Raw genomic sequence first — 12,928 nt, 5'->3', positions numbered from 1 at the left:
CCTTATAGCATTTAGTCAGTAGATAATTAGCATGAAGAACATATGGCATTTCTAGAATGGCATTTAAATGTGAGAGATTAATTTTCAACAAAATGAAACATTTAGGGTCACCTCTTTCAAATGTGTAAAAAAGCAAACCGGGGACATATTCCAGTATATCTCCACCCCGTGTCCAGTCAGCGAAGCAGTGGAAGTGATGTGCCGGTGCCTGGAGGCTGTTAGGATCTGGATGGGTGTCAACAGGCTCAAACTCAACCCTGATAAGACGGAGTGGCTGTGGGTTTTGCCTCCCAAGGAGAATCCCACCTGCCCGTCCATTACCCTGGGGGGGAATCATTGACCCCCTCAGAGAGGGTCCGCAATTTGGGCGTCCTCCTCGATCCACAGCTCACATTAGAGAAACATCTTTCAGCTGTGGCGAGGGGGACGTTTGCCCAGGTTCGCCTGGTGCACCAGTTGCGGCCCTACTTGGACCGGGAGTCACTGCTCACAGTCACTCATGCCCTCATCACCTCGAGGGTTGATTACTGCAATGCTCTCTACATGGGGCTACCTTTGAAGAGTGTTCGGAAACTTCAGATTGTGCAGAATGCGGCCGCGAGAGCAATCATGGGCTTCCCTAGATATGCCCATGTTACACCAACACTCCGCAGTCTGCATTGGTTGCCGATCAGTTTCCGGTCAAAATTCAAAGTGTTGGTTGTGACCTATAAAACCCTACATGGAATCGGACCGGAATACCTTCAGGACTGCCTTCTGCTGCACGAATCCCAGCGACCGATTAGGTCCCACAGAGTTGGCCTTCTCTGGGTCCCGTCGACAAAACAATGTTGTCTGGCGGGACCCAGGGGAAGAGCCTTCTCTGTGGCGGCCCCCGCCCTCTGGAATCAATTCCCCCCGGAGTTGCCTTTCGCAAACTTCTAAAAACCCACCTATGTCGCCAGACTTAGGGAAACTGACATTCCCCCAGCTGTTCCATTTTATGTATGGTGTGTTTGGATTGTATGACTGTTTTTTCTAAGGGTTTTTAAAATTGTTTTTAATATTGGATTTGTATCTCATGTATTACTTGTTGTGAGCCGCTCCGACTCTTCGGAGAGGGGCGGCATACAAATCTAATAAAATATAAATATAATATAATATATAATAGATGCCTGCTCCAAAGTACTCTGCCACACCCTTTTAGCATTTAGTCAGTAGATAATTAGTATGAAGAACAGGTGGCATTTCTAGAATGGCATTTAGATCTGAGAGATTAATTTTCAACAAAATAAAACATTTAGGGTCACCTCTTCCAAAAGCAAACTGGGGACATATTCCAGTATTGCACCAAAACATAGTCATGTTCATTTTTCTTGGTGGTTTATCAAAAGAAATGACTACAGGCATTCCTTGACTTACAACTGCTTAGCAATAGTTTGAAATTACGACAAGACTTCAAAAAAAGTAACTTACAACCTGTTATTGAAGTTGCAGCCATTGCACCACCCTTGCAATTCACACAATTGCAATTCAGGCGATTGGCAACTGGGTTACATTTATGATGATTGCTGTGTCTTGCAGTAACAATATCACAATTTGTAATGTCCCCAGTGGGCTTCCAACAAGCAATGTGGACTGGGAAAGCCAGATTCGCTTTACAACCATAGGATTTATTTAAAGAGCTACATTAAAAATGATCATAAAATTGGTTCCAGTAACATAATGACTCAATGAATGACTGCATCATTAGTGGCCAAAATCCTTCTACCTACGTTTGTCTTACACCAAAGATTATCTGTCAAGGAAGATGTAAACTGCCAAACATGATATTGGGACCAGAGTATTTTTGGCCTGAAAATGAGCCAGAAATTTCAAGTTACAAAGGTACCTCAATGATGAGTTGGCAAGACTTTCAGGTGGCAATTTGGAAAAACATACTACTGTATAATACAGTAGCTTCTCCACTAGCTACACATGATGAGTTATTGTACTACAAAGTATTAAAACTCTAATTTTAAACTTTTGCAATCTTTTTGAGATAATCCAAGGCCTTTTTCCTTTGTAAATATCTGCTTCTGTGGTACAATTTTATTTCCCTCGCAGAGAATAGCTGGATTTTGAACTGTGTAAGAGCTCATTTTTTAATTTCCAAAAATGAAAAAAAAAATTGAATTAGCATTGTCCTATTTCGGTCATCGTTAGTTAAAAATTCCTAAATAGCTTCAATGTCACCTACCCATGCTTATGTTAAAAGCTAGGAATTTTACCTATCTAGAAGCTAAAAAGGTTTAACCTCTATACATAAATGGAGTAATGATTGTACATTCACAATCTGACCAGAGCACTATAGGCATAGTTATTCAGGCATGTTAAGTTAGTTTAGTTATGAATTATAGATGTTAGGAATACTGCCTTATCATATTTGTGAACGATTAGAATATGTTGCACCTTCTAAGATGGATGCATTCTTTTCATTAAAAAAAATCCACCTAATATAGTTTCAGGTTACACTTAATTCTCAAAGACAAAAAAAATTCATGAAATCACATAGTTCTAGTAATTTTACATCAGTGGGAAGACCAGTTATAGTTTTTTCAATGACAGTTGTTGAAATGCAAAAGTTGAGCATTTGTTGATAAGGTTTCATAGTAATTACAAAAGTTTTAGGAATCTGATTCTAGGACTGACTCCTTGCCTCAATTTTTTCTTAGTAAAATAAGGCTATACAGCACAGCAAAAAGCTACTGAGAATGTGAGTTCCCTTGAACTCTTCTTCTAGTACAGGCATTTAATGAGAGGTAGTTACTACTAAAAATAACCAAGCCAGATGTTGAAAATGCTTTTACTCACACATTGGGAAGGAAATGGGAAATTACTTGCAAGTAACCCAGAATATTGGAGCTGCTTTTAGAAATATTTTTTAGATTGGGAGACTTAAAACAGTTGAGTACAGTCTCTGACAGTCTCAAAATGGGTGAGCAGTGCGGTCGGGCAGTAGGAAAAGCAAGTAGGATGCTTGGCTGCATAGCTAGAGGTATAACAAGCAGGAAGAGGGAGATTGTGATCCCCTTATATAGAGCGCTGGTGAGACCACATTTGGAATACTGTGTTCAGTTCTGGAGACCTCACCTACAAAAAGATATTGACAAAATTGAACGGGTCCAAAGACAGGCTACAAGAATGGTGGAAGGTCTTAAGCATAAAACGTATCAGGAAAGACTTAATGAACTCAATCTGTATAGTCTGGAGGACAGAAGGAAAAGGGGGGACATGATCGAAACATTTAAATATGTTAAAGGGTTAAATAAGGTTCAGGAGGGAAGTGTTTTTAATAGGAAAGTGAACACAAGAACAAGGGGACACAATCTGAAGTTAGTTGGGGGAAAGATCAGAAGCAACAGGAGAAAATATTATTTTACTGAAAGAGTAGTAGATCCTTGGAACAAACTTCCAGCAGACGTGGTTGGTAATCCACAGTAAGTGAATTTAAACATGCCTGGGATAAACATATATCCATCCTAAGATAAAACACAGGAAATAGTATAAGGGCAGACTAGATGGACCATGAGGTCTTTTTCTGCCGTCAGTCTTCTATGTTTCTATGAGTACTAACTCATTAACTCAGATTCTGAAAGTGAAAGTTGTACCTTATAGAAGGGGAGTGCAACTTTCCTGAGGTTTATGTTCAGGCAAACAAAGGATTTTTGCCAGATATATTTATATACCACCCAGATCTCTCTGTGAGAGAGATGAGTGGCTTCTAAATGTGATAAATACAATCTTGCTGTTGCTTTGCAAGGACACTGGTTTGCACATCCAAAGATGGATCTTATCAAAACGTGCTCCCATTCATTTTCTAGACAAACTGGCAGCCAGATTTTCCAAGGAAATCTGAAGCAAGTTCTGACAAGTTGCCAACTCTGCATTTCCTCCAGCTTGCACACTTGAATCCGGATCATTGCTCTCTGCCTGGGTAAGCCAGCAGTTCCCTGGCTGAACAGGTAGCAAGGAAAGTGCAAGCATACCCTGACTGAACACCAGCTTTGCAGATTTCACTATTCCGTATATTAAAAACTGGATCACTCTCAAAAATTTGCTCCTGCTCTGCCAGGAAACACTGGCAGGGAGTTTACTCTTTTGATAAATGTATACCTCACCATGCCTTCAAGTCAAGAGCCCCAAATGGCTAGTATGACCATTACATTTCATCGTATCCTTACAATACCCCCTCTCTTTTTAAAAAGTGCATTAAGAGATCATTGGCCCAAATTCACCCAATGAGTTTTTAAGGCTTATAACAGACTTGAGCCTGGACCTCCCACATTTTGAGCCAAATTTATTTTTATTTTTATTTTATTTATTTTTATTTTATTTTTATTGGATTTGTATGCCGCCCCTCTCCGTGGACTTGGGGCGGCTAACAACAGTGACAAAAAACAGAATGTAAAAATCCAATACTACAACAGGTAAAAACCCTTGTTATAAAACCAATCATACATACAAACATACCATGCATAAATTGTAGACGCCTAGGGGGAAAGATTATCTTAATTTCCCCATGCCTGACAGCAGAGGTGGGTTTTGAGGAGCTTACGAAAGGCAAGGAGGGTGGGGGTTATTGTAATCTCTGGGAGGAGTTGGTTCCAGAGGGTCGGGGCCACCACAGAGAAGGCTCTTCCCCTGGGCCCCGCCAACCGACATTGTTTAGTTGACGGGACCTGGAGAAATTATAACAATCACACACCACCAAAACCTGGAGATAATTTTGATATGGCTCCAATTTTAAGTATGCAGTGCTCATGTCACGCATACATAAAACCAAGCTCAGTCTTGTTCTACCTTGTTCTGCAGAATTTTCTACAGTTGGTGGAGTAAAGATCAACTATTGATTAAAAATAAACGTGTTACTACAAAGGAGTAACTATTACAAAGGAAAATGGCTATATTAAAAGTGTAAAAAACCTCAGAAATTATGAAAACATCATTCTTGTGAAAAATAAGATTGTAAACTGTTATTTGCAATGTAATGTTTTTATTTGATACAGTGTTATCATTTCCTTTATTTTGATAGATGAAAATGCATTTCTTAAAAATGTTCTATTCATTGCCCAATCACACTGAAAATGAAAATAATTTCATCCCGGGAGGTCACACAAATTCATTTATCATTTAGGGGGTCAAAGCACAGCAATGGATGAGGGCCCCTGCCATGACTAATTACAGAAAAAGGAAATAAATGCATAGAAAATAGCAAATACATCAAAAATAGCCTGCTTCCCTTAACCGGAAAAAAAACACACGCACCATAACAAGTAGATAAGGAAACTTTTATTACTTGTTTTATAATCTTCTCTTTCAACATGAAATGCTAAATTCTGCCCTTTGAAAAATGCTATGCCCACATTATAGTAACACATTTGTAGCGTCTGTGTACAACCTGCAAGACATTGATCAAGCATTTGCCGCAAATAACGGAATCTAGATTGCTACAACTCTTGGTCTATGTTGCAATTGCCTCTGTTGTAGAAGATCCAATGAGTTTAAACCCGGAGGAGGTATCATTTCCTGAAAGCTGCAATGATTCTTCGATTCTAGGCGGAAGTGATGTGAAAACGACACTTGAAGTTGCTAAGGCAGGAACTACAGAATATCGGAATCTACTGAAAATGGATGAAACTGTTCCATAATTAGAATTATGAAAGGCTGCTGTGCCAATTCTGCATTCTGATATAGCCCAACCTTGTCCACTCTTTGTACATGTTGAAATATAGTTCCCATGACTCCTAATGAGAATGCCCTATAGTCCCAGCTGCTGTAGAGTATGGGAACTACAGCCAAATACATCAGCAGGATGTACATTTGGAGGAAGGGTTGTAGTGAAAAGCCCACTACACAAGGTAATTGCTCAAGGGGGACTATTTGCACAATTTTGATTTTCTTGGAATAAAGTAGAATTCAATACAATCTGTAAAATGTTGAGTTTGGACTCTCAAGAGAACAATAAGATTCTGAGCAGTTTTGAAGATTATCTCTTGCAATTAGTATGGCAGCAATTTCCTTGTCTAAATTATTAATATTGTGCGATTTATGAGCCAGACTAGTGAGATTGTGTGATGAGAAATTTGCATTCAACTATCAATTACAAAATTCATGGTGTAGCTGAGGCCATGTCATTGTACCTTGCTCTAAAGTAGCTCGACAAAGCCACAGTTCCCAAAGTCCCAAGACACTACACAATAACACTCAATACTCTGTCGAACGTCACACAAGTTACAAGCCTAGGGGCAATACGAAAAAAATTGAGACATTAAGGCAGGGATGTCAAGCTCAATTTCATTGAGGGCTGCATCAGGATTGTGTTTGACCTTGGGGGGGCATGGCCAGCTAAACACCACTTGTGTCGGGGGTGCCTGTTGTGGCCTGAGTGTTCTGCCAGGAAAAACGCACTCACAAGCTCCATTTTCGGCTGCGATGGCTCCTGCAACCCATAGGCCAGCACAAAGGAGCTTCCGAGGGCTGTGTGGGGCCCTCCCGAATTCTGTTTTCACTGGCCGAGGCTTACAGGAGGCTGTTGCAGTCAAAAATGGAGTTTGCAAGGGCCGTGTGCGGCTCTCCCGAATTTTATTTTTTGCTGGCATAGGCACCATGAGCTGGTCCGTCACTGTTTCCAGAAAATCTCCGCAGGGCAGATCTATGCACACTATGGACCAGATCCAGTCTGCCAGTCTTGGGTTTGGCACCCCCACATTAAGGGTATCACAAGCCGAGAAAGACTTCAAATATTTTCAAGAATATCAAGAACAAACATAATGAATATACAGAGAAAAAATAAATTCCTACTATGCTAATGAGCCTCATTCACTCTGCAGCTTTTATCTACTCTATTCTTTGTCCTCCATCTATTACAATTAATCCTCAACTCACAACCATTTATTTAGAGACCACTCAAAGCTACAATAGCACTGAGAAAATGACTTACAACCAGTTCTAACACATATGACCATTGGAGCAACCCCTAGTCATGATTAAAATTGAAAACTGGCATGAATTTATGATAGGTACAGTATCCCTGGATCATATGATTGGCATTTGCAATTGTCCCAGTTCATTTGAGCCGCCCTGAGTCTCAGGAGTAGGGCGGCATAGAAATCTAATTAATGAAATAAATAAATAAATTTAACTGCAGTCGTCATCTTAACAACAGTGGCAAAAAAGATAGTAAAAGGTGCAACTCGCTTAATGACTGTCTTGCTTAGCAATGACATTCTGATCCCAATTGTTGCCATAAGTCAAGAACTACTTAGGCAGTATTTTTACTCCAGATTAGAAGAGAAATGCTGCCCCAATACCACATGTGGTGGACATGTAACTACTCCGCCATAGGAAAAGAGGATTGGAAAATATTTTTAAAATCATTCAGAGAATCTCAGAAATCAAACTCAAAATTAAAGCTATTCTTTTTATTATATACAATTTCAGAACATGCCAATGAAAAACACAATAATTTATTAAGATATATACTGACTCCTGGGAGGACAAACTGCACAACACTGGAAAAAAAGGCATAGTACCAAAGATATCTCCTTGGGAATTCAAACTTGGAGGATACCCAGCGATGGCAAAATTAACTGTATGCGTAATAGAAATTTAGTAAATATAAGAATGATTTTCATATACTGTATACTATATGTCAGACACCAAGAAAGTACAAACACTTAGGAACATAGTTTCTACATCTATGTTTATAAATACTGGAAATTGTTTAGAGTACAAAAAAGGGGGAATTCAGAAATCAATGTAGTTATCTATATTTTAAGTGGTTTTTCTCTTTTTTAGTATACACAGATAACACTAAGGGAGAGATTTGGCATTACGCTCAGTAATTTATATTTTTTCATATCAAAAAACCTCAATGTACTTCATCTGGTATGGTCAACCTTCATTGATGTTATCCTGAGCATTAATTTTTTTAACTACAGTAATTGTCTTGTCCAACTTGTTGACATTATATCTTCTTGAAGTATCCCTTTGTTTAAAAGAAAAACAGTTCTGACCTAAAACCCAGCACTATTTTTGAAGCAACTGTTTTGTTTAACAACATTTAAACAACAGCAACATTTGTTTTTAAAAATGTATATTGCCTAATACCATCTTGAGTTATTTGAAGTGCAATAAAAATTAAATAAATAATCAAGCACAAAATTCTTAGTGCTGTGGCTTTCCAATTGTCACAATGAAAACAATAATTCTCATATTTCACAATCAAGCAAACAAATAAAGAAAAAAATAATGGAAATGATAGTTAACTATCCATGAAGAAATGTTTGAGAAGACAACGTGTGGGGTCTTCACTGCCAGTGGTTCCCATAAATCATGTGTATCTAAGTATTGGAGAGTTAACATTATGGCCTTCAGAAGAGTGACACTGCCAGTTTTGACTGGGATTGCCTCTCCCATGCCAAGATCACATCAAGCAAAGCAATCCCAAAAATCAGTACAAACTATTCAGCGAAGCCTAAAGCAAAATAAAATATGCATAAAACAGTTCTACAAATTATTATTTTTTATTATTATTATTATTATTATTATTATTATTATTATTATTATTAGATTTGTATGCCGCCCCTCTCCAAAGACTCAAAGACAAATGAGCTTTTTTCCCCCTGCAATGTGATTTAGGCTGAATTATGTTCGAGGCCTACCTCTTTGATGCATTTCCAATATCTGATTTCAGAAGACATTTAAAGGACACCCTTGAATCTGCGAACCTTAGCTCTCATTATTCCATCTGATTGGAATTCTCCAGTAGAGCTCCTGTTCTGACGAAACTTTTCTGCAGGATTCTTCAATCCCTAACCTTCTTTTAGGGCCTTCCTCCACTGAATAGTAGTTTGGCCTTTTAATTATTTTTTTAGGACAACCTCCTAAAATGAAAATCTTGTTAGTGCCTCCTTCTGTATTTGAATCTACCCTTAAGATCGTCTACCATGCTTCTACATCAGGGTGGCTGCAAGACTGAGAAAACTGAAGACCTTTCCAATGACTTTAGAAGAGAAAGGTAAGTTGGAACATGCCACCAATAATACCATTGGTACAAAGATCGAATGAGAATACGAGAGAGTCTTCGGAGAGGGGCGGCATACAAATCTAATTTTTTATTATTATTATTATTATTATTATTATTATTATTATTATTATTATTATATGATATATATAATTTTGCAATTCCTGTTGAATTGTTGTACGCTGCCCAGAGCTATTTCCAGTGAGATGGATGGCTACACATATATGATTAATAAATATATATTTTGTATGCCAAGAGGGTTGCCAGAGAAGTGTTACTATCCAAGTTGGGAACAAAGCAGTTTGACTCTCCCTGCTTTAAGATTCTTTCCTTCTAAGACTGTGTGGAGGAACAGTACCTAAAGTTCCCATGTGGGCAAGCACTTCCATATTGAAACCAGTAGCATGTGAAGAACACAAAGGCTCCTGGGTCTTTCAAGCATTGCCGTGGTTACACATCTGCTTCATCTTCTAAAAGAGCAGCTGCCATTTTTTCCCCCTTCCAAGGGTGCTTTCTGCTTTATTTCAGAGACCATCCATTCATCCATCCCTCAATGGTAGGGGAGTGGAGGGAAGCTGTGTCTGAGCAGTCATTGAACTCAGTTGAGAAAGCCCAAGGTTATTGGATGAGATGGGAGTAGAGCAGAATAGGCCAGATGTCACATGGAGGTTGGCAGAAGAAGAGGGAGGTAAGGGGGAGAATAGAAGGCAGCCAGCACTTCCTTATGTGTTGTTGGTGCAGAATGTCTGTCAGGCCCAACCCAGTTGCCCTTGGTAACAGCTTCTGGGAAGCAAGTTAAGGGTTGGCCAAACTAAAATGTGGCCCTTGGATTTCATGTGCCGCCAAGACCATTTTGGTGTCCCTCTGACAGAAAAAAAAATCCTTACTTAGGAAGAATCTTCTACCAAATGCATTCCTCCTGATTTGTTTTTGAGCGAAAAACTGCACCTTGGCGACCTTGCAGCAAGATTTGCACAGGATGGCAGAGTTTGTGCAGCTCTAATTCCCATTTAAATTTAGAGTGACAACAAGGGCCCCGAATGCCTAAGGACAACTCCATTTCCAATGCGCAGCTCTAAAGAAATATAAACTAAGGGTTTGTATTTCGGTGTTAGAAGAGATCCTTGTGAACCAAAGCGACAAGGATCCACTCCCCTGAACCGAATAGAGCAAAAACATTATAAGCAAGTGGCTAGGCTCTCTGAACATATGTATTATGTATGTATGTATATTGTATTACTGTTGTGAGCCGCTCCGAGTCCTTGGAGAGGGGCGGCATACAAATCTAATAAATAATAATAATAATAATAATAATAATAATAATAATAATAATAATATTGTGTGTGTGTGTGTATGTTTGTTTGTTTGTTTGTTTGTTTGTACTTATAGGCCGCCCAACTTCCAGAGGACTCCCAGAGGACATAGCTACAGCCTTAATGCATGCTCTCTGGACAACACAGAGAAGCAGATGCCAGATGGCTCAGAAAAAAAAATCATCATATAATTTATTACCGCCTGCCTCTCCGCAGAGATTAATAACCGCTTGTTACACATAGAGGAGAAACAAAAGGGGGAACTGTGACGTGCAGATAAGGGAAAACAGCAGCGCCGTGGAAGAGGCTTATTATTCCTCTACGAAGGTGGCCCGGGGAGCCTGCTGTCGTAAGGAATAATGCAACACCCCCCCACCCCTCAAAATTGGGCCGAACGGGGACACGTGACAGCCCTTCCTACAGTGCCCACGGTAGCAACCCAAAAAACACACACCACAGGGCAGGCATGCCATTCTCCCTCCCGTCTTTTTCCCCTCTTCTGAGGACAACACGTCTTTCGAGAAGGGGCGCGGGAGGGAGGCTCATTTCCAAGAGCGCTCTCAAAAAAAAAAGAGACAGATGGAGGTTCACGCACGGGCGGGCTGTACACTCCACGGCGTTGGGGTCGCACACCTGCCCTCCGACAGCCCCTACACACACACACTCCCACCCACCCCGCGCAGCTCACCTCGGCTCAGGTAGGATGATCTTCTTGCTGGCTCGAGCCGCCGGGGTCGATTTACTTTTCTCCATAGCCATTAAGTAGCTCACGTCGGCGAGCACAGCCTCCAAGTCGGCCATCTTGCCAGGAAATATATTTTTCTTCTTCTTCTGCTTTCCTTTTTTTTTTTTTTTTTTGCACAATCAATTCTCCGACGATTCCCACCCGCGGCCTCCGGGGCTCGCCTCGTCTTCCTCCTCGCCGCTGCGCGTGCCGAGCGAGAGGGGGAGCGGGGCGGGCGGAGGAGCGGGGATCGGTTTCCCCCCCCCCCCTCCCCACCACCACCCCTCTTACCAACAGACCCACATGATGCCTGTGCGGGAAGCCGCGCGTCCACCTTGTTTCTTGCACTGACGCCGCGGGCTCCTTCGCCTGTTCGGCGCCGCCGCCGTGCCTTCTTTGGGGGCTAGGCGCGCGGTTATGGGTCTACGTAGGAGAGGGAGGGCTGCCTGTTTCCCGCTGCCTGTCAACCGCGGAGAAGGGAGTGGGGCGCCGGTTTGCAACTCCGGACCGCTGGGTCCGTCTGAGGTTGGGTTTCTCTCTCTCTCTTCCCGCAAGCCCGGCCTGGAGGAAAGAGGCGCCGTCGTCAAAGCAAGCCCCAAACGCAGACTCGGTTCACGCCCGGGCCGTAGATTGAAGCTTAGGAGCGGAGCCGGACTCCCTCCTCCTCCTCGGGATTCCCCACCCGCCCAGCCCCGCGGGAGCAAAGGTCTCTCTCTCTCTCTCCCCGGATCCTTTGGGGGGGGGGCGCAACTTCCACAGCAGCCGCGCTGCTGGCTGCGGGCAATAAGAAGAGGTTGCTTTTGGACGCCGAAGGAAGTTCCGTCGCCCCGGTGCTGCCCTCCGGGGACCGCGGGCGGGCTTGCAACGGGCTTGCTCTACGCCAGCTTTAGCCTCTCTCTCTTTCTCTCTCCCCCCCTCCCTCCCTTCCCGCCCCAAGCAATTTCCATCTCAGCCCGAGGCAGCTCGTTGCAATGGGGAAGTGAAAGGGGGGGAGGTGAGGGGACGGGCTCCAATCGAGAAACGCTCCGAGGCCTAACGGGGGCCGACCTCGCACTGCCCTCGGTTGCTGCATACATAGGCATGCGCAATAAACAGGCCCTTTCCTCAGCATCCTCCTTCAGAAGGGGAAAGTTGTGAGGCGAGAAAAAAATGGGTACTGTCACCCTTGATTCGCAAAAGTGCACTAGAGTGCCTTCCGTCCCCTGTCCTATTGCTCTCCTATATCTCCTATACCTTTCTTCTATTCCTATATCTCTTCTTCTATTCTTTCATTGATATGTTCTATTACTATATCTTCTTTTCTATTCTTTTTTAGATATATTTTACTATGAGTATCTCCTATATAACCTACATCATGTATTTTACTATGTGTGTGTGTGTGTGTGTGTGTGTGTATATATATATATATATATATATACACACATATATAGATCTATCCTAGTCTCCCTTAATTTTCAAATTCAGCTTAAACATGTGACATATATATATACGAAATCTACGAAAACAAATATATATATATATATATATGTTTTTCTTATGTCGGATCATAAGAACATATATATATATATATATATATATATATATATATATATATATATATATATATATATGTTTTCGTAAATTTTCACGGGTATATGTATGTAGATTGTTCTGAGTTCGGGTTTTGCCCTGTGTAATGTTTTGCATGTCTATGCGACGTTTCGGTGAAATCACATTCACCATCATCAGGCTGGAGTTCCAATCTTTGTGTTTTTGCAAATGAATATTAGCAACTGACATTTCTTCTTAGCATGTAGTGTGGGGGTGGAGATTTGCTTTGAATGTAGCAAATAGATTGGGTGACTA

General features: G+C 41.4%; 1 protein-coding gene across 2 annotated transcripts in view; it reads right to left on the bottom strand.

The window, feature by feature from the left end:
• The window catches only part of GRK2 (G protein-coupled receptor kinase 2), a 50,930-nt gene extending 39,022 nt beyond the window's left edge, over positions 1-11,908 (bottom strand). The window contains exon 1 of one of the 2 annotated variants that reach the window (XM_070727689.1): positions 11,048-11,908. In XM_070727689.1, the coding sequence (XP_070583790.1) occupies positions 11,048-11,160 (113 nt within the window). In that variant the 5' untranslated portion in view covers positions 11,161-11,908. The remainder of the gene's footprint in view (positions 1-11,047) is intronic. The other variant, XM_070727680.1, reaches the window with a different exon arrangement.
• Positions 11,909-12,928: the final 1,020 nt, after the last annotated feature.

The sequence above is a fragment of the Erythrolamprus reginae genome, chromosome 1, assembly GCF_031021105.1.
Source record: "Erythrolamprus reginae isolate rEryReg1 chromosome 1, rEryReg1.hap1, whole genome shotgun sequence".
Taxonomy (NCBI): Eukaryota; Metazoa; Chordata; class Lepidosauria; order Squamata; family Dipsadidae; genus Erythrolamprus; species Erythrolamprus reginae.
This window is presented reverse-complemented; position numbering and strand designations above follow the sequence as displayed.